This window comes from Staurois parvus, unplaced genomic scaffold (genome assembly GCF_062004578.1).
Source record: "Staurois parvus isolate SC_StPar_1 unplaced genomic scaffold, SC_StPar_1.0 ptg000217l, whole genome shotgun sequence".
Lineage (NCBI taxonomy): Eukaryota > Metazoa > Chordata > Amphibia > Anura > Ranidae > Staurois > Staurois parvus.
The window spans coordinates 7,883,098-7,905,759 of NW_028318013.1; the positions used below are offsets into that span (position 1 = coordinate 7,883,098).

The 22,662-nt window shown below is 41.5% G+C and overlaps 1 protein-coding gene across 2 annotated transcripts in view; it reads right to left on the bottom strand.

The window, feature by feature from the left end:
- LOC149460927 (multidrug resistance-associated protein 1-like) overlaps positions 1–22,662 on the bottom strand; it is a 382,011-nt gene that overhangs the window by 62,597 nt on the left and 296,752 nt on the right. For both annotated transcript variants that reach the window (XM_089679079.1, XM_089679078.1), the window contains 3 exons: positions 10,780–10,858; positions 3,125–3,248; positions 2,052–2,259 (listed from right to left, as the gene is read on the bottom strand). In XM_089679079.1, the coding sequence (XP_089535205.1) occupies positions 2,052–2,259; positions 3,125–3,248; positions 10,780–10,858 (411 nt within the window). The remainder of the gene's footprint in view (positions 1–2,051; positions 2,260–3,124; positions 3,249–10,779; positions 10,859–22,662) is intronic.

Genomic DNA, 22,662 nt, shown 5'->3' on the forward strand with positions numbered 1-22,662 from the left:
TTGTGGCACTATAAATAAAAAAAAGACTGACATTTTTGAAAAAAATGTTTTTGCTATAAAACATATCCCATAAAGATAAACGTCTTTATAAATTTTAGCCAACATGTATTCTGCTACATGTCTTTGGTAAAATAAATACCAAGAAGTGTATAATTTCTGTACATGAAAATTATAGTGTCTACAAATGACTGTATATATGCACACTGGAATTTTTTTTTTTAATATACTAGTAATGGAGGCAATCAGCACGTTATAGAGGGACTGTGATAGTACAGCGGGCATTCTGACACTGGCTGACACCAACATCACCAGTGACACCAATTCAGTGATCAGTGCTAATAAAATGCACTGTCACTGTAACGACACTGGGTAGGACGGGGTTAACATCTGGGGCAATCAAAGGGTTAAATGTGTGGCTAGGGAGTGTTATTATTGTGTTATGTGTGCAGTTTTACTAGGGGATTTGCCGGTTTTTATTCCCTTTGCAGGGAGACAAAATCAGGCACATCCCCACTGTCAAGAGAGATCTATGTTTGTTTACATACACAGATTTCTCTCCTAACACTCGCTCTGCCGATTGGTGGGTCCCGCCATGAATCAGTGGCTGAACCCGGTGACCGGCATGTCAGGAAGCCAAATGTCAGCATGGCCGGGTGTGGGTGCCCCCTACCCAAAAAAGCAGAATTGCGTATATATACTCGATTCTGAGCAGCCGGCACATGGTTAATATGACAATTTTTTTCCCTGTTTACACTTACCTAGGTGGATGCAGCATCGGACTGTCCCCCGCCAGCTCTAAGGGTGAAAACTCAGCAATCGCATGATCGCTGAGTTATCACAGCTACCCTAAGCAGAGAGCGGGACTGTCAGTCACCGCTCTCTGCTCAGTCCCCTCAGCGCTCACTAGAGCGTTGGGCTGTGGAGGGGGAGGGAGCAGCTCGCTGACAGGCTGAGCCAAGTGACGCTCCAGACTCTTGGGTGGACCCCGACTTTGAAGCTGCACTTTTGACTGTGCAGAAGGGTTTGTATAGGAATTATGGCTTATTTACTAAAGCTGATGGTTTGAATCTCAACTGGTTCAACAGGGACCGGCATGTGAGATTATTGCCAGTGGGTGTAGCAGATAGCAATAATTACTGTGTTCTCCCAGTAGGGATGGCTCCTTGCACCCCTCCGGGAGGGATCCCTCATCAACACTGACTCTATTGATGGGGAAATAGAGCAATTTTCTTTCCTGCAACCCAGGAAAAAAAAAACTGGCCCATGTGGCTAGCTTAAATCTGCTAGTGCAGCTAACACTCAACACCCGACAGACTGACATTGCTGCTTTCCAAAGGTGTCTCTGTGTTCCTTCATCCAGAGGGGGGCACCCTACTACAGTAGGTGTGTTACTGGCTAAGTCACCAGGTGAAAACGGGGAAAAAGCCTAAAAAAAGATAAATAATGCAGGCACCACATCTATTGCTGCAATATAGTACATTATTAGTTTTGGGTTTAATACCGCTTTAAAGGATAAGTTCCCCTTTCATAACATGTTACACCGATATTCAGGTTTAAAATGTTATGACTAGAGTGGAACCCCATTTGACAACTGGGGAAAGGGGGGGGGGGATCTTCGCCTCCCCTCGCTAGCTTTTAAAATTTTAAAAATGTGGCTGTGTGGGGGTCCGCCCACGTCACTCATTTACTGTGTTCTGTGAATGAGAAACTACAACTTCCGACAGCCTTAGCGGATGTCTGCTTGTAGTTCTTAATGAGTTCTTAACTAGTTCATTGATTCTTCCTGTCAGCATATCTGCTTGCCTGTACAACCCATACAGGCAAGCAGATATACTGAGAGATCTCCAGGAGACCTGCATGGCACCAGCTATCTGCCGATCCCTGGTGCAATAGTTTACAGACACCTGCAACAAAAAATGCACATTTTTTTTACCTGCAAAAAATGTGCATTATTATTTTTTGTATAAAGGTGAACTTTAAGGGGGAAATGTAGCAGAAAAATACATATACAACAGAACCAGACAAGGACAAGATAGGCAGTTGATCCCAACCTTGTGACATTCCTAGTGCTCCGTAAACGCCAAGTCTCATTTTTGTGTTCTGCTGGGTGCCATTGATTACTTCATCATCGGTCCATAAGCTGAGCCAGTAGTTAGAAGCCAAGGAAGATACATGATTGCAGATAAACAGAATGACACTTAGGAAAGATAGGAGCAGGCCTATGGCTTTCATGTATTCCCAGAACACTGCCATTTTAACCTGTAAAGGGAAAAAGGAAGTCACTTTATTTTAAGACTAGCTGTTTATAGTTGGCTCCATTCTTGAAGTGTAATTAATTGCTGGTTATTTATATGGTGTGTCTAACTAAAGAAAATGATCGACTTGTAGGTCCTGTTATGAACTGCTATAGGGCTTGATCATACTTTTGACTTGACCGCGCACCTTAAGCTACAGTGGCAGCTGGATGGACTAAAACACATGCTGTTGATGAGATGCTTTGTGGCCATAACAAAAATGATAGTCCATGTCATGTAGTACTGCCACCAAAAATCCTATTCAAGCAAATAAGGCTGCACTGCAGCCGCCCTGCAACCACATGTAATGCACAAAGTTGTGGCGATGTGAGCTGTTCAGTTAAAACACATAAGGAGGCCAGTTGCCTTTCAACTGCCCTCCAAAAAGTGATCCACTGTGAACTGATTTTCACAGGGGCAGCAAGGGCTCAAGTGTGCACAAGCCATAACAAGTATGCAAAAAAGAACAGGATTTGTTCTGCACTAGACTCAAACTGGTGCTTGTACATCTGAAATCACAAACTTCACAGTTCCTGTCATAGTCCCAGATTTTTCTGTGTAGGTATTTAAAACATGTGATATACTGTGGGCTGCAATGTATACAAAAAAAATAAGATTAAGAAAATATGCAATCTGTTAAGTGAAGTAAGCCATAATAATCAACCAAAAACAACTCATTTATTTTTTATTGACTGCTGGAAATAGAGAAGTGCAAGTGCATTGTTTGCAAAGGATTGACGCACATAACTGTCCATTATCAAATCATCTCCATAAACACAGTAATCAAGCAACTTATCTTATTGGGAAACAAAAATCAAGCAGGCCCTCACCCTGCCAGTTTTGGCCTTGTCAGCTTCAGTCAGTTTCCAGTCCTCCTTTTCAGCTCCTGATTTCTGGAGGTCAGCAGTGCTATTCTGCTGTGTAGACTTTGTTTCAGATGATGAACTCAACTGTCTGTGTAATGGGAAGAAAAAAACATACTATTTTTTTTTTGGAATCCTGATGTCAACTGGCCATCATCTGAGCTATAAACAAAATGGAACTCAACCGAATCAATGTTATATCTGAAGATCCCAAAAACAAAAGTGGGACCTGATTCAAGGGGGCATACCTTTGAAATAAAAGTTTAAACATCTTAATGACAACCCCAAAGCATTAATCTATTTTAATACATTTATAAACGATATAGGGTCTGGGATTAAAAATCCCATTTCAGTCTTTGCAAATGACACCAAGCTATGCAGTGGAATAACATCCTTACAGGATGTCTCCAATTTACAAGCAGACCTCAACAAAACAGAAAATTTATTTAGGAACCAACAGCCTGCAGGATGTGGGACATCCTTTTATTACAGGTACAAAAAAAATAAAAAAACACCCTTCCCCCACCTCATCTACACTTTATGGTGGCGTAGAATGTGGGCATCTCTGGAGAGTATTGGAAAAATCTGGCTTCTGTTCCCCCAATGGGTACAACTACTATATGCCCACCTAGAAGCTTGTGTCATGGTCAATGATTCCTATTCCTCCTCCACAATTCAAAGGGGCACCAATCAGGGCTGTTCTGTCTCCATTTTATTTGCTATAGCCATTATGCCTCTGGCTGCTCTTACGTGCCAGTCTAGAAAGGTCGAAGGTTTCATTAGAGGTACACATAAGTACAAAACTGATCTCTATGCAAATGCGCCCTATTTCTCACTAACACACAGTCCTCCTTGTTCAGTGCCATGTCCATTCCAAGCACTTGGAAGCTATTCCAGTGTACAGATTACTGGGATAAATCCATACTGTTTCAGCTCGATCCTATGCCATTTCCTCTTATTGGGGCATTGTCAGCCAAGAGTTAATGAACTTAGGTATCTGGGAGTTTATATTTCTCAGCATATTAAGGCTTACCCTCCTAAAAAAAATTTCTGATGATTAAATGATTTAAAAGTAAATGCACAGCCTGGTGTAAGCTCCCATTGTGGTGTGAATGCCCCATGCATATGTATTTTGCAACACCCCTTGTTGTTTTACGCTGGCATACTTTAAAATGTTAGCTGGAAAAAGTGACAAAACATGGGACCCGTGAATTCAGTACCTGTCTGTTCCTTAGCGAGCCCCTGGTTGTCTGTTCCTTAGCGAGCCCCTGGTTGTCTGTTCCTTAGCGAGCCCCTGGTTGTCTGTTCCTTAGCGAGCCCCTGGTTGTCTGTTCCTTAGCGAGCCCCTGGTTGTCTGTTCCTTAGCGAGCCCCTGGTTGTCTGTTCCTTAGCGAGCCCCTGGTTGTCTGTTCCTTAGCGAGCCCCTGGTTGTCTGTTCCTTAGCGAGCCCCTGGTTGTCTGTTCCTTAGCGAGCCCCTGGTTGTCTGTTCCTTAGCGAGCCCCTGGTTGACCCTCCGCTTTCTTCCTGGTCTTTTCTCTTTCTTTCCTCCTTTTATTTTTTGCATTTGACCTACTCCTCGCCTTTTTGGTGACTTAATTGCTATTACATTGCCGTTACCACGGTCCTATTCTCAGGAATTTACATATTGGTCAAATTGTGGTTTATAATGCCCCATTCAAAACAATTGTTGTAATACGTTTTGATACTGCTGAGTTTCATGAAGTTTGATTTGTGTTTACTGACCTTCTGAAGATGCCTATTCACCTTGCATATATTTTAGGATGTACACTGGAAGGACCTTTGGTATTAAGGTTCGGTGTCTGAGAATAATTTTTTGTTATTTGCTTTAATTAGACATCACTAATGTAATCTCTTTATTCAGAGACCTTGTATGGAACAAGAAGTACCCTAGATTCAGTTTTACAACTTTTTTAATAACCACATGATCAAGGAGGTCAGATGCTCCTCTGCACCTTATATTACCTCTTACATTTTCCATTGTTTTATAGGCCAAAATCTTTTAAACCTCCCTGAAGCCAACTATTACCTTAAAGCGGCATTAAACTCAAAACCAAAAAATGTAATATAAAAAATGTTACATATTGTAGCTTACCAATTATTAGATGTGAGGCTACATTAGTTTTCTTTATTAGGCATTTTTTCCCCTCTGTTTTCCCTTGGTGATCCAGCCAGTAACACACCTCCTGCATTTGAGTGCCTACACTCAGGTTGAACGAGCAAAGTTGACCTCTGGACAGCAGCATTCTCAGTCTAGGGGGAGGGTAGTGCTGCACTAGCAGATTTAGATGCACTAACAAATTGAAGCCAAACTCGAACTAACACTTTTTGAACAATAACAAAGTTTTGTTATTTCTGGGATAAATAAAAGCTGATCATTGTAAGCAGCCCTGTCAGTGTTCGTTTATCTGAACCCCCCTAACTGCTACATCTGCAGGCTAGCTTGTTCTGTTGAAAAACAATAGATTTGCTGGCAGGATCACAGGTGAAAATAAAAGAAAGTTTTAAAAATAAAACTAATGTGGCCATTACATCTAATATCTAATTATAATTGGTAAGCTACATTTGCTAAATGTAAATAAATGTTTTCCTTTGGGTTTATTACCGCTTTAAGACCTGAGCTAGCTAAATACCTTCTACAATCTCATGGGTGAAAGTGTGGGAGTACTTGAAGCTCCTCTGGGCCTTTAGGAATTTCTCTACGGCAGTGTTTCTCGAACTTTTATCAGTGGAGGCACCCTTTAGAAGTATGCAAAATTTCAGGGCACACCAGCCTAATATTTAGTTTTTGACACAGAGTTCAGCGGTCAGTAGGCTGGGAGCATAGTTCACTGCTCAATAGTCTGTGATGCAGAGTTGTCCTGTACCTGAACAATTTTCAAGTCAGTGAGCAGTATGCCTTGCTAGGGAAGTTAATGAGTGGTATGTAGTGGAAGGTCAGTCAGTAAGTAGTATGTAGTGGCAGGATGTGGAAGTACAGTGCCTTGAAAAAGTATTCATACCCCTTGAAATTTTCCACATTTGTCATGTTACAAACAAAAATGTAAAATGTATTTTATTGGGATCTAATGTTATAGACCAACACAAAGTGGCACATAATTGTAAAGTGGATGGAAAATGATCAAGGGTTTTCAAATTTTTTTACAAATAAATATCTGTGGTGTGTATTTGTATTCAGCCTCCTTGAGTCAATAGTTTGTAGAACCACATTTCACTGCAATTATAGCTGCAACTCTTTTTGGGTATGTATACCATCTTTGCACATCTAGGAGTGTGAAATGTTTGCCCATTCTTCTTTGTAAAATAGCTCAAGCTCTGTCAGATTGGATGGAGAGCATCTGTGAAAAGCAATTTCCAAGTTTTGCCATAGATTCTCAATTGGAATAAAGTCTGGACTTTGAATTGGCCATGAATATGCTTTGATCTAAACCATTCCATTGTAGCTGTAGGTTTAGGGTCGTTGTCCTGCTGGAAGGTGAACCTCCGCCCTAGTCTCAAGTCTTTTGCAGACACTAACAGGTTTTCTTCTAAGATTGCCCTGTATTTGGCTCCATCGATCGTCTCATTAACTCTGATCAGCTTCCCTGTTGAAGAAAAGCATCCCCACAACATGATGCTGCCACCACGTTTCACAGTGGGGATGGTGTTTTCAGGGTGATGCGCAGTTAGTTTTCCATCACACATAGTGTTTTGCTTTTAGGCCAAAAAGTTAAATTTAGATCTCATCTGACCAGATCGCCTTTTTCCATGTTTGCGGTGTCCCCCAAACTGCAAATGGGACTTCTTATGGCTTTCCTTCAACAATGGCTTTCTTCCTGCCACTCTTCCATAAAGATCAGATCTGTGGAGTGCACAACTAATAGTTGCCCTGTGGACAGATTCTCCCACCTGAGATGTGGATCTCTGCAGCTCCTCCAGAGTTACCATGGGCCTCTTGGCTGCTTTTGTGATTAATTCTCTCCTTGCCAGGCCTGTCAGTTTAGGTGGACGGCCGTGTCTTGGTAGGTGTGCAGTTGTGCCATACTCTTCATTTTGGATGATGGAGTGAACAGTGCTTTGTGAGATGTTCAAAGCTTGGGATATTTTTTTATAAACTAACCCTGCTTTAAACTTGTCCACAACTTTAACCATGACCTGTCTGGTGTGTTTCTTGGCCTTCATGATGCTGTTTGTGCACTAATGTGCTCTAACAAACCTCTGAGGGCTTCACAGAACAGCTGTATTTATACTGAGATTAAATTACACACAGGTGGACTCTATTTACTAATTAGGTGACTTCTGAAGGCAAATGGTTCCACTAGATTTTAGTTATTTTAGGGTATCAGAGTAAAGGGGGCTGAATACAAATGCACGCCACACTCTTCAGATATTTGTAAAAAATTCTGAAAACCATTTATCATTTTCTTTCCACCTTACAATTATGTGCCACTTTGTGTTGGTCTATCACATAAAATCCCAATACAATACATTTACGTTTCTGGCTGTAACATGACAAAATGTGGAAAATGTCAAGGGGTATGAATACTTTTTCAAGGCACTGTATGTAGGGCAGGAAGTGATCATTATGTAGTGGCAGGATAGGGCAGTATATAGTGGCAGGGCGGCCAGTGAACAGTATGTAGTGGCAGAGCCATCAGTGATCATTATGTAGTGGCAGGGCGGCCAGTGACCAGTATGAATTAGCAGGGCTGCCAGTGACCAGTATGTATTGGCAGAGCCATCAGTGATCAGTATGTAATGGCAGGGCGGCCAATGACCATAATGTATTGGCAGGGCGGCCACTGACCAGTATGTAGTGGCAGAGCCGTCAGTGATCAGTATGTAGTGGCAAGCCAGCTATTGATCAGTATGTACTGGCAGGACCATCAGTGACAGATATGTACTGGCAGGGCAGCCTGTGACCAGTATGTAGTGACAGGGCTGCTAGTGATCAGTATGTAGTGGCAGGGCCAACAGTCATCAGTATGTAATTGCAGTGCGGCCAGTACGCACCACACTGCAGCTAACTCAGCACTGCAAGTGCAAAGATGAGTTCCCCATGCAGGGGATCCAGTGACCAAAGAAACATTTCAGGTTGTCCCCACAGACTGGGGTCCTGTTACGGCCCCAAAGGTTTTGCTGAAGTTGCACCAATCTGGATACACTGATTCTGTGTAGGCAATAGAAGACAGTGAGGTATATTGAAGAATTATTATGAAAATAAGAAAGAAAGAAACTAGTGAAGCTGACTTCTGTGTAGTTCAATTGTTTGTGCAGAAAAACAAACTAATCACAGACATGCCTCTAAACTATTTTCATTTAACATTCCAACCTCCTGGCTTTAAGAAACACGAAATAAAACTAGTCATTTGCAACTGTTTTTGCAGATCAAGCAGAGGAAAAAAAATATGGAATGAATCATTTCTGAGGAAAATATTATGGAATTATGAAAAATCCCCACTGTTGTACACCACTTGTACTTTGTTGCACCACCTCTGGCTTTTAGAACAGCTTGAATTCTCTGACGCATGAATTTAGCTGTCGACAAACAGTATTCATCAATCCAGCTCCAACTTTATCCTATTGCAGTTGCCAGATCAGCTTTGCAAGTTGGAGCCTTGTCATGGACCATTTTCTTTAATTTCCACCATAGAATTTCAATTGGATGGAGGTCTGGACTATTTGCAGGCTATGCCATCAACATTACGTGTCTTTCTTGAAGGAAAGTTTTGCCCTATGGCAAGATGCAATAGCAGCCTGAAAAATGATGTCATCATCAAACATCCTTTCAATTGATGGAAGAAGAAAAGTGTCCAAAATCTCAACATAAACTTTTATTGAAGATTTAATGACTGTCACCTCACCCATACCTTTACCTGACATGCAATCCCTTATCATCAATGATTGTGGAAATTTGCGTGTTTTCTTCAGGCAGTCGTCTTTATACATTTCATTGGAACAGCACCAAACAAAAGTTCCAGCATCATTACCCTGCCCAATGCAGATTCATGATCCGATGAAGACATTGCTTTGATGTCTTCCTTGGTCTATCAGTATGCTTCCCTTTTACAACCTTCCCATTTGATTTGTACTTGGTCCAGATTTTAGACACAGCTGACTGGGAACAACCAACATCCTTTGCAACATTCTGTGATGATTTACCTTCTTGAAGAAGTTTTATAATCCTCTCCTTTGTTTAAACTGACATCTTTCGTGTTGGAGCCATGATTCATGTCAATCGGCTTGGTGCAACAGCTCACCAAGGTGTGCAAGCACTTTTTTTTTTTAACCGCAGACTAATTACCAGATGTAATCTGATGCATATGTTTGTTTTAGAACTGTAAAGTACATGGTGATTCCATTTTCCTCAGAATTGAGTGATTCCATATTTTTTCCTTTACTTGATCTGCAAAAACAGTTGCAACTGACTACAGTTTTATTTCTTTTAAATTTTTTTTCTACACATATAAACAATTGAATAAACATTTTCCAAGACTGGTGATTCCATACTTTTTACCAGGGGTTGTACATGCACTAGGATTGTCATGAAAGATTCTGCTCTCCTTAAAAAAAAAATAAAAATAAAAATAAAAAGTGAAAAGGAGTTGTGATTTCAGTCCCTTCTTGCTGTGAACTGTGTTTTTAGTGCTTGTTCAGAATATGTTAATGTAGCAGGCTTACCAGATTGGTCCCGCTATATCTGATCCCTTAAGTGTACAAGTAATCAGGCACAAGGTATTTCTGTCTAGGGATATCAAATCTCACACAATCTTCAGACAGTAACCAGGCAGGGATTGTTCTTTTTTGTTGTTTTGGTAGAACGGAGATAGGGATCGGGAAACAGCTTTAAGATGCCTGGAACTAGGGAAATCGCTGAGGATGCCATCTTGAAATAAAGGAACACCACAAGGCAGATTTTTCCTCCAAAAAAGGGTAGCAACAGCTTTCAGCACAGGGGGGCATCCTCTACAACGCAGCTCTGGCACCTAGGTCTGGAATGGTCCCTCTATGCAGAAGGGGTGCACAAGCAACAGTCACTCTCTTAGGATTATCTGCGGTCTACTCACTGTGATCCATGTTACATGGTATTCCAGTCAGAGGAAAGCTGAAGCATTCATCAAAAGGATGACTCTCCTGCTCCTTGGTGAGCTAGAGATATCTGGGGTTTCTTTAGGCCTCTCTTAAGCCTAGGAAGCATTTCCAGGCTGGGTCACAGTCCTGCCGGCGAGAGACCCTGCTACTCTCTGTTCTCACCCTTATATACCACTCTCAGCCCTCTAGTGGTCACTTGTCTTGACTAGAGATTGGCTGAGTGTGTATACAGAGCCAGCTCAGACTCTACCCTTTCCTACTCACTATGTTTCCAGAAGATTCTGCAAAGACAGGGGAGACAGGTAAGCCTTCAGCTGCAGAACTCAGAATAGGCAAAACATGATTATGTCTCTACATCTAACAGCTAAATTTGCCCCACTTCTAGCACCTAATCTAGGAGGGTGCTGCACTAATATAAGTGCATAGTCTGGGCACATATTCATTAAAATGTCTTAAGTGCACGTGTCTCAAATACACTACAAAACCGGTTATTACTAAATTTGTAGGTTGGTTAATAAATTTCTATACATACCGCTGTAGAAACTTCTCACTCTTTTCATTCATCAACATTCCATTTTCCATGTGTTTCTCTTCTGTAGTACTTGGCACTTCTGTGGGGAATGAGAGCTGAAACGTTAGCTAAATGTAAATCCTAGCAACAACCAAATAATATTCATTGTGGAAGATTCAGAAATTTTCGGGAATCCACCTTACTCAATCAAGACTACATTGCATTAACATTTATTTTATTACTGTTATCAGCAGAGAAATCAGAAGAGAAGTGATTGGTTGTTGTGCTGTCCTTCTTTGCCGTATAAAAGATCACACCATGATATACCTTAGACATGGGTAACATGATTTATTTGCTATTATCAGCTATCAAATGCAGAAAAAACACAGGTTTGAAACTGTAACGTTTATACAGTTACGGCCAAAAGTATTGGTAAAGCCCCCCCCCCCCCCAAAAAAATTCTCAATTTGCTGTGAAATATACTGAAATCGACACAAATGGCACCAGTTCTTTATGCAATAGTCTATAGAGCAGACTTTTTAGTTTAGCTGTAGGACTGAACACAGTATTGTAAATAATAAATTAAGGTGGCATGGACATAATTACTAGTACACCTATTTCATAATACATGCTTTTTAGGCATTACTGGCAATCAATTGTTTCTGTAGCTGTAAGGGCGGCCATACATGGATCTAAACTCGGCCAGTTCAACATGGACCGTCTGAATTTAAATCCATGTTTTGGCAGGCAGGATGTTCACAGGTTGATCAAACTACCTGACAACAAGCCTGTTGAAAAATGTTCTCTCGATCAGCACTGCCGACTGGCAGTACTACCAAATGTATTCAGATGGCAGGGAAATCTCTCTACTGTCAGAATACAATAGCTCAGCAGAGTATGGGTGTTTTTTTCAATAGCCAGAATTTTAATTTATTATGACCATTGAAATGAACGCTGACGGGCTAAACTCGCCTAGGCGTGTTTTTGCTGCGTTTGGAGCTTTTCTGTCAAAACACTCCTCTCCTGAACACGATTCAGCGTTTTACTACCCCTAAATTCTGCTGCCCCTAAACTCTGGTAAAAGCCTATGTGTACATGAACACATGGGCTTTTACGGAGTTGAGCTCTGGAACTTTGGCAAAAACAATGCTGTAAGCTCCAACATGCGAGTTTAGGAGCAGCAGTGTGCATAAGGCCAAAGTATTTGAATGTGGAGTCATTTTCTTTCCTTCAACTCCAAAAAAATGCCTAGTGTATGGCCACCCTAAGACTAAGGCTGCTAGGAATTTTTCCTACTCTTCTTTTACAAACTCCCCCAGTTGTCTTAGGTTTGATGGGTTTTTTTTTTCTCCCATATGTGACCTTCAGCTGTTTATATAAATGTTCTTCTGAAGAGGACGACTCATAAAAGGCCACTTATTTGCCTTTCAACAAACCCTTCTTGGATTCTCTTAGATGTACGTATGTTTGAGTAATTCCCGAGAGATCAAGGACACTGGGAATTTTTATTATTATTATTATTACAGGTAGTATGTAAAGCCGTGCGTAAATTGACAGCGCTATATATGTGTTGTACATTAACATCAGTCCCTAACCCTCAAGGAGCTTACAATCTAAGGTCCCTAACTCGCATTCATACATACATATACTAGGACCAATTGAGACAGAAGCAATTAACCTACCAGCATATGTTTGGAGTGTGGGAGGAAATCTGAGTACCCGGAGGAAACCCATGCAGGCACAGGGAGAACATGCAGACATGTAGTGCTGTGGTTGGGATTCAAACTAACGACCCTAGTGCTGCTAGGTGGAAATGCTAACCACCTTAGCCACTGTGCTGGTTTGAATTATTATTATTATACAGGATTTATATAGCGCCAACAGTTTGCGCAGAGCTTTACAAAATGAAGGTAGACGTTACAATACAATTTGGTAGAAGAGGAAACCGAGAGCCCTGCTCATTAGAGCTTACAATCTAGGAGGAATGGTTGAGTGATACAAAAGGTAATAGTTGTGGGGGTGATGAGCTGATGGAGGAAATAAATGGCGGTTTACTCGGTAGAAGCCGAATAGAATTCTTTAAAGAGAAAGGTTTTAAGGGATTGTCTAAAGTTGGATAGATTAGGAGACAGCCGGAGAGGTTGGGGTAGAGAGTTCCATAGGATGGGAGAAGCTCAGGAGAAATCCTGGAGGAGAGCATGGGAGGAGGTGACATGGGAACTAGAGAGCAGAAGGTCTTGGGAGGATCGAAGAGAGCGGTTTGGTTGATATTTTGAGAACAGGTTGGTGATGTAGCTGGGGGCAGAGTTGTGGATGACTTTGTAAGCTGTTGTTAGTATTTTGAATTTTATTCGTTGGGCGAGTGGAAGCCAGTGGAGGGATTGGCAGAGAGGGGTACCAGACACTGAATGGTTGGTAAGGTGGATGAGCATGGCAGCAGTATTCATGATGGACTGGAGGGAGGATAGCCTATGTAAAGGTAAGCCAATGAGGAGGGAGTTGCAGTAATAGAGTCGAGAGATTACCAATGAGTGAATTAGGAGCGTTGTGGTATCATTGGTTAAGAAGAGGTGTATTCTGGAGATGTTGCGGAGGTTGAGGCGGCATGAATTGGACAGGGATTGGATGTGGGCCTGAAAGAATAGTTCAGAATGTAGATCGAGAACAGGAGAGGTCCAAGGACAGAACGATGAGGACCCCGACAGTAAGGAGAGGAGGAAGTAGAGTTGTAAGTGACACTGAAGGTGCAGTGAGATAGGCAAGATTCAAACCAATGAAGAGTACAGTCATGGAGACCAAGTAAATAGAGTTTTTTGAGGAGGAGGGGGTGGTCAACTGTGTCAAAGGCAGCGGAGAGGTCCAAGAGCAAGAGTACGGAATAGTGACCATTGGTTTTAGCAGTTAGTAAGTTGTTTGTGAGTTTTAGGAAAGCAGTTTCTGTGGAGTGTTGTGGGCGAAATCCAGACTGAAGGGGATCGAGAAGGTTATTTTCAATAAGGTGGCAGCTCAGCCGGTTGTATACTAGACGTTCAAGGAGTTTGGAGGCTAAAGGGAGTACGGAGATGGGTCTTAGGTTGCCAAGATTGGCGGGGTCCAGTGAGGATTTTTTTTAAGTATGGGGGTGACTAGCGCATGTCTTAGAGAGTTGGGAAAGATGCCAGTAGAAAGGGAGAGATTGAAGATATGAGTTAAAGAATGAAGGATAGAGCCAGAGGGTGACTGTAGTATTTGCAAAGGAGCAGGGTCCAGGGGGCAGGTGGTTAGGTGGGCTTTGGAAAACAGTTTACCAACCTCCTCTATAGTAGCTTGGTTAAACAAGGGAAGTATTGATTGTGCAGGTGGACAACGGTGAGGGAGAGATCTGTACAGTGGAGATCTCGTCACAAATTGTATCAATCTTATTTTTGCAGTGATTAGCGATCTCCTGAGAAGTGAGTGAGTTAGTGGGTGGAAGTAGAGGACGAAGTAGAGTTAAAGGTAGAAAAGAGTTGACAGGGATTGCGTGAGAGCGTGTTAATGAGAGAGATAAAATACAGTCATGGCCGAAATTGTTGGCACCCTTGATATTTTTCCTGAAAATCAAGTATTTCACACAAAAAAGGTATTGCATTAACACATGTTTTGCTATACACATGTTTATTCCCTTTGTATGTATTGGAACAAATATAAAACAGAGGCAGAAAAGCAAATATGACATAATGTCACACAAAACCCCAAAAATGGGCTGGACAAAAGTATTGGCACCCTTAACTTAATATTTGGTTGCACACCCTTTGGAAAACATAACTGAAATCAGTCGCTTCCTATAACCATCAATAAGCTTCTGACACCTCTCACCCGGAATTTTGGACCACTCTTCCTTTGCAAACAGCTCCAGGTCTCTCTTATTGGAAGGACACCTTTTCCCAACAGCAATTTTAAGATCTCTCCACAGGTGTTCAATGGGATTTAGATCTGGGCTCATTGCTGGCCACTTCAGAACTCTCCAGCGCTTCTTTGCCATCCATTTCTGAGTGCTTTTTGACGTATGTTTGGGGTCATTGTCCTGCTGGAAGACCCAGGATCTTGGACGCAAACCCAGCTTTCTGACACTGGGCCCTACAGTGCGACCCAAAATCCTTTGGTAATCCTCAGATTTCATGATGCCTTGCACACAGTCAAGGCACCCAGTGCCAGAGGCAGCAAAACAACCCCAAAACATCATTGAACCTCCACCATATTTTACCGTAGGTACTGTGTTTTGTTCTTTGTAGGCCTCATTCCGTTTTCGGTAAACAGTAGAATGATGTGCTTTACCGAAAAGCTCTATCTTGGTCTCATCTGTCCACAAGACGTTTTCCCAGAAGGCTTTTGGCTTACTCAAGTACATTTTGGCAAACTGTAGTCTTGCTTTTTTATGTCTCTGTGTCAGCAGTGGGGTCCTCCTGGGTCTCCTGCCATAGCGTTTCATTTCATTTAAATGTCGACGGATAGTTCGCGCTGACACTGATGCTCCCTGAGCCTGCAGGACAGCTTGAATGTCTTTGGAACATGTTTGGGGCTGCTTATCCACCATCCGGACTATTCTGCGTTGCAATCTTTCATCAATTTTCCTCATCCGTCCACGACCAGGGAGATTAGCTACAGTGCCATGGGTTGCAAACTTCTTGATAATGTTGCGCACTGTGGACAAAGGCAAATCTAGTTCTCTGGAGATGGACTTGTAACCTTGAGATTGTTGATATTTTGCCACAATTTTGGTTCTCAGGTCCTCAGACAGTTCTCGTCTCCTCTTTCTGTTGTCCATGCTTAGTGTGGCACAGACAGACACACAATGCAAAGGTTAAGTGAACGTCTCTCCTTTTTATCTGCTTTCAGGTGTGATTTCTATATTGCCCACACCTGTTACTTGCCCCAGGTGAGTTTACAGGAGCATCACATGCTTGTAACATTCTTATTTATCCGCAGTTGTGAAAGGGTGCCAATACTTTTGTCCAGCCCATTTTTGGAGGTTTGTGTGACATTATGTCGAATTTGCTTTCTTTCCTCCCTTTTTTTGTTTTGTCCCAATACACACAAAGGGAATAAACATGTGTATAGCAAAACATGTGTTAATGCAATACGTTTCGTGAGAAATACATGATTTCCTGGAGAAATATCAAGGGTGCCAACAATTTCGGCCATGACTGTAGGTTTGTTTGGCAGTGTGGAGACAACAAATGTATTTTTGAAGGGCAGATTTATATTGGTCGAAGTCTTGCTGGGTCTTGGTCTTACGCCATAAATGCTCAAGAGCACGGCTACGTGTTTTGAGGCATCTGGTATTGTCTGTTTGCCAGGGTTATAGCAGTCAGGGCCTAATTCTACGTGTAGTGAGGGGGGCCAATGTGTCCAGGGTGGATGACAGTGAACTATTGTAGACAGAAGTGGCCAGGTTGGGGCAGGACAGGCCTGAAATTTTGCCATAGAGACAATCTGTTGCCGAAAAAAGAAGAGAAGGGTTAAGATAACGAAGGTTTCTACAGGTAACTGTTTGGTAGTTGGAAGACAAGGTGGAGGAAGCCAAGGACAGAGTGAAGCTAACAAGGGAGTGATCAGAGAAAGGAAGAGGAAAGTTGGCGAGGTTGCAAGGAGTGCATAGGTAGGCGAATACAAGGTCGAGGCAGTTACCATTCGAGTAGAAGCATGCGTCCATTGTTTTAGGTCAAAAGAAGTGGTTAGGCTCAGACGTTTAGAGGTAGCAGGACTGTTAAGATTAACAGGGATGAATAGAATGAAGCACCGGAACTTCAGTCAGGTTTCATTTGTGGTCACAGTCCTCATCGGGGAGAGATAACCGCGCTTCCCATCTCTGTGATGGGGATGGAGACAGAAACAGAAGCACATTTATTAAGTAGAGTCGAAAAGAATTAAGGAGTCATGTTTTTACTGCTCTCTGTTTCTTCAGTGTCTCAGCCCCACCAGCACCCTTTTATTTCTTGTTCTTATGTCCTTTCACACGGCATCATCAGTTCTGTCACAAAAACCGATTTAAAAAAAAAAAAAAACATGAAAACTAAATCCTTTTACATTAGTTTGTACTTCTGTTTTCCATTCAGTTTTGGTTCTGATTACATCAGTATACACCTGTCTATTGATATCTGCTAGCTCACAGACCTACATTGTGCTTCAGTCTGAATCCATGTGAAAAACTGAGAAATGGATCCAGATTGTGAATTATGACTCACTCCATCGTGCCTTGATAATCATATATTATGAGATATCAGATAATGACATTCATAGATCCCTGCAGAGATTCTAGACATCTGGAGCTAAAAGGCAGTAAAGCATCCCTGGAATATTATGAAACTTTTTCCATGTTTCACATTGGAGATATTTGTTTTTCTGTGAAGAGGCTTGCCAGCATGCATTTGTCTGCTTTTTTTTTAAATTTGCTTACTTATTACAGGTACAGTGGGGCAAAAAAGTATTTAGTCAGCCACCAATTGTGCAAGTTCTCCCACTTAAAAAGATGAGAGAGGCCTGTAATTGGCATCATAGGTAGACCTCAACTATGAGAGACAAAATGAGAAAAAAAATCCAGACAATCACATTGGCTGATTTGGAAAGAATTTATTTGCAAATTATGGTGGAAAATAAGTATTTGGTCAATATCAAAAGTTCATCTCAATACTTTGTTATATATCCTTTGTTGGCAATGACAGAGGTCAAACGTTTCCTGTAAGTCTTCACAAGGTTGGCACACACTGTTGCTGGTATGTTGGCCCATTCCTCCATGCAGATCTCCTCTAGAGCAGTGATGTTTTGGAGCGGTCGCTGGGCAACACGGACTGTCAACTCCCTCCAAAGGTTTTCTATTCGGTTGAGATCTGTAGACTGGCTAGGTCACTCCAGGACCTTGAAATGCTTCTTACGAAGCCACTCCTTCATTGTCCGGGCGGTATGTTTGGGATCATTGTCATGTTGGAAGACCCAGCCACATTTCGTCTTCAATGCCCTTGCTGATGGAAGGAGGTTTGCACTCAAAATCTCATGATACATGGCCCCATTCATTCTGTCCTGTACATGAATCAGTCATCCTGGTCCCTTTACGGAGAAACAGCCCCAAATGTATGATGTAGCCACCCCCATGCTTCACAGAAGGTATGGTGTTCTTTGGATGCAACTCAGCATTCTCTCTCCTCCAAACACGACGAGTTGTGTTTCTACCAAACAGTTCTATTTTGGTTTCATCTGACCATATGAAATTCTCCCAATCCTCTTCTAGATCATCCAAATGCTCTCTAGCAAACTTCAGACGGGCCCAGACGTGTACTGGCTTAAGCAGGGGGACACGTCTGGCACTGCAGGATCTGAGTTGCTGGCGGCGTAGTGTGTTACTGATGGTAGCCTTTGTTACATTGGTCCCAGCTCTCTGCAGGTCATTCACTAGTTCCCCCCCGTGTGGTCCTGGGATTTTTGCTCACCGTTCTTGTGATCATTTTCACCCCACGGGGTGAGATCTTGCGTGGAGCCCCAGATCGAGGGAGATTAGCAGTGGTCTTGTATGTCTTCCATTTTCTAATTATTGCTCCCACGGTTGATTTGTTCACACCAAGCTGCTTGCCTATTGCAGATTCAGTCTTCCCAGCCTGGTGCAGGTCTACAATTTTGTTTCTGGTGTCCTTCGACAGCTCTTTGGTCTTCACCATAGTGGAGTTTGGAGTGTGTCTGTTTGAGGTTGTGGACAGGTGTCTTTTATACTGATAACAAGTTCAAACCTGTGCCATTGATACAGGTAATGAGTGCAGGACAGAGGAGCCTCTTAAAGAAGAAGGTACAGGTCTGTGAGAGCCAGAAATATTGCTTGTTTGTAGGTGACCAAATACTTATTTTCCACCATAATTTGTAAATAAATTCTTTCCAAATCAGCCAATGTGATTGTCTGGATTTTGTTTCTCATTTTGTCTCTCATAGTTGAGGTCTACCTATGATCCCAATTACAGGCCTCTCTCATCTTTTTAAGTGGGAGAACTTGCACAATTGGTGGCTGACTAAAAACTTTTTTGTCCCACTGTATTTAAATAGCGTTGTCAATTTACGCAGAACTTTACATAAATTCATAAGTTCAGTATTTAACTGGCCAGCAATGAGTCCAGATCTCAATCCCAAAGAGCACATGTGGAGAGGATTTCAAAACATCAGTTGTGTATTATATATACAGTATCTCACAGTACACCCCTCACATTTTGGTAAATATATTATAAAACGTCATGTGACAACATTGAAGAAATGACACTTTGCTACAATGTAAAGTAGTGAGTGAACAGCATGTATAATAGTGTAAATTTGCTGTCCCCTCAAAATAACACACAGCCATTAATGTCTAAACTGCTGGCAACAAAATTGAGTACACCCCTAAGTGAAAATGTCCAAATTGGGCCCAATCAGCCATTTTCCCTCCCCGTTGTCATGTGACTCGTTAGTGTTACAAGTTCTCAGGTGTGAATGAGGAGCAGGTGTGTTAAGTTTGGTGCTATTACCTCACTCCCTCATACTGGTCACCAGAAGTTTAACATGGCACCTCATGGCAAAGAACTCTCTAAAGATCTGATAAAACAAAATTGTTGCTCTACATAAAGATGGCCTAGGCTATAAGAAGATTGTCAAGACCCTGAAACTGAGCTGCAGCACGGTGGCCAAGATCATACAGCGGTTTAACAGGACAGATTCCACTCAGAACAGGCCTCGCCATGGTCGACCAAAGAAGTTGGGTGCACATACTCAGCGTCACATCCAGAGGCTGTCTTTGGGAAACAGACGTATGAGCACTGCCAGCATTGCTGCAGAGGTTGAAAGGGTGGGGGTGGGAGGTCAGCCTGTCAGTGCTCAGACCATAAGCCACACACTGTATCAAACTGGTCTGCATGGCTGTCATCCCAAAGAGAAGCCTCTTCTAAAGATGATGCACAAGAAAGCCTGCAAACAGTTTGCTGAAGACAAGCAGACTAAGGACATGGATTACTGAAACCATGTCCCGTGGTCTGATGAGACCAAGATAAACTGATTTGGTTCAGATGGTGTCAAGTGTGTGTGGTGGCAACCAGGTGAGGAGTACAAAGACAAGTGTGTTTTGCCTACAGTCAAGCATGGTGGTGGGAGTGTCATGGTCTGGGGCTGCATGAGTGCTGCCGGCACTGGGGAGCTACAGTTCCTTGACGAAACCATGAATGCCAACATGTACTGCATACACCTCCAAACACACCTCCAAGATGACCACTGCCTTGCTAAAGAAGCTGAGGGTAAAGGAGATGGATTGGCCAAGCATGTCTCCAGACCTAAACACTAATGAGCATCTGTGGGGCATCCTTAAACAGAAGCTGGAGGAGAGCAAGGTCTTTAACATCCACCAGCTCCATGATATGGAAGAGGACTCCAGTGGCAACCTGTGAAGCTCTGGTGAACTCCATGCCCAAGAGGGTTAAGGCAGTCCTGGAAAATAAAGGTGGCCACACAAAATTTTGGGCCCTATTTGGAAATTTTCACTTAGAGGTGTACTCACTTTTGTTGCCAGTGGTTTAGACATTAATGGCTGTGTGTTGAGTTATTTGGAGGGGACAGCGCATTTACACTGTTATACAAGCTGTACACTCACTACATTGTAGCAAAGTGTAATTTCTTCAGTGTTGTCACATGAAAAGATGTAATAAAATATTTACCAAAATGTGAGGGGTGTACTCACTTCTGTGAGACACTGTACACACTGTATATATATTAAATTTACATAAGTCCCTGCCCTCAAGAAGCTTACAATCTAAGGTCCTTAACTCACATTCATACACATAATAGGACCATTTTTGACGGGACAATTAGCCTACCAGCATGTATTGTGGGAGGAAACCCACGCAGGCACAGGGAGAACATGCAAACTCCAGGCAGGTAGTGCCATGGTCGGGATTCAAACTGACGACTCTAGCACTGCTAGGCGGAACTGCTAACCACTTAGTCAATGACTTCCCATATGGAATAAAAATATATTTGAAATATATTTTTTTTAAATATTCTTCCCAAAACATATATTTGAAATGCTACAATTTTGGCCATATTCAATATATTTAAAATAGATTTATATATATATATATATATATATATATATATATATATACACATACACACACATACATACATACACACACACACACACCACACATACATACTGCATGTTGAAATGCGTTTTTATTACAAAATAGAAGAAAAGAACAAAAATAGAGCAAAATAGAAGAAATATTTTTAAAAATACATTTCAAATATGCTGTCTTTTATATAGTATAAAGTATATTATATATACTTTAGATTGTACGCCCCTTAAAGGGTTAGGGACTGATGTGAATGTACAATATGTATGTTAGGGACTGATGTGAATGTACAATATGTATGTAAAGCGCTGTGTAAATTGACAGCGCTATATAAGTACCTGAAATATATATATATATATATTATATATTGCAAAATATATGAAAAATATTTTTTAAATATATTCTTCAGATTTTTTTTAACATAAAGTCATTTTAACATATATTTTTAAATATATTTGTAAATGCATTCCAAAACTGTATATTTGTATTTTTAAAGACAAAGTATATTTGAAAGGTATATTTAAAAATATTTTTCATATATTTTCTAATAACGCAATTCAACATGCAGTATATGAATATAGATTTATTGAAATATTCTGATTATGGTCAAAATTGTAGCATTTCAAAATATATGTCAATATATTTGGGAAGAATATTTTTAAAATATATTTCAAATATATTTTTCTTCCATGTGGGTTACCCCACAGCTGCCTCTGACTTTTAGATGTGGGGTATGCTATTTGGGTGGCTGGTTGAGTTCAGATAGTGACAGATGGTGATAGAATTGTATCTTGATTTCTGGATGTCATCCAAGATATATGTTGAGGTTTTCTATTCTTTTTCCACCATTTGTATTATGCTTCTGTTTAATCTGGGGTCTATTTTTCTCTTGCAGTCACATTCAAGAAGGTTGGCTACAGTACCTTGGACCTTGAACTTCTTTATATTATTAGGTATAAAGAGGCATATTCAAAAAGCAGTGAATGTGATTTTCACTAAACATTCACATCCTGGAGACCTGAGTCTTATAAAGCTTTGGGTGGGATAAAGACCACAGTCCTAGGTCTTTGACTTAATTGTTAGCAAGGCTACACTAATTAGCTGTCCACAGACCTTTTTATACATGAGCTGAATTAAGCGAAGGGGCTGCTCTCTGAAATGAGAGACCACTGCTGGATGAAAAGTCTGGCTGCTGACAAAACACTTATTAAGTGTTCTTGCATGGCAAGACCACTTACTGTTATCTCACATATACAGTCAGGTCCATAAATATTGGGACATCAACACAACTCTAACATTTTTGGCTGTATACACCACCACAATGGATTTGAAATGAAACGAACAAGATGTGCTTTAACTGCAGACTGTCAGCTTTAATTTGAGGGTATTTACATCCAAATCAAGTTAACGGTGTAGGAATTACAACAGTTTGCACATGTGCCTCCCACTTGTTAAGGGACCAAAAGTAATGGGACAATTGGCTTCTCAGCTGTTCCATGGCCAGGTGTGTGTTATTCCTTTATTATCCCAATTACAATGAGTAGATAAAAGGTCCAGAGTTGATTTCAAGTGTGCTATTTGCATTTGGAATCTGTTGCTGTCAACTCTCAAGATGAGATCCAAAGAGCTGTCACTATCAGTGAAGCAAGCCATCATTAGGCTGAAAAAACAAAACAAACCCATCAGAGAGATAGCAAAAACATTAGGCGTGGTCAAAACAACTGTTTGGAACATTCTTAAAAAGAAGGAAGGCACCGGTGAGCTCAGCAACACCCAAAGACCTGGAAGACCACGGAAAACAACTGTGGTG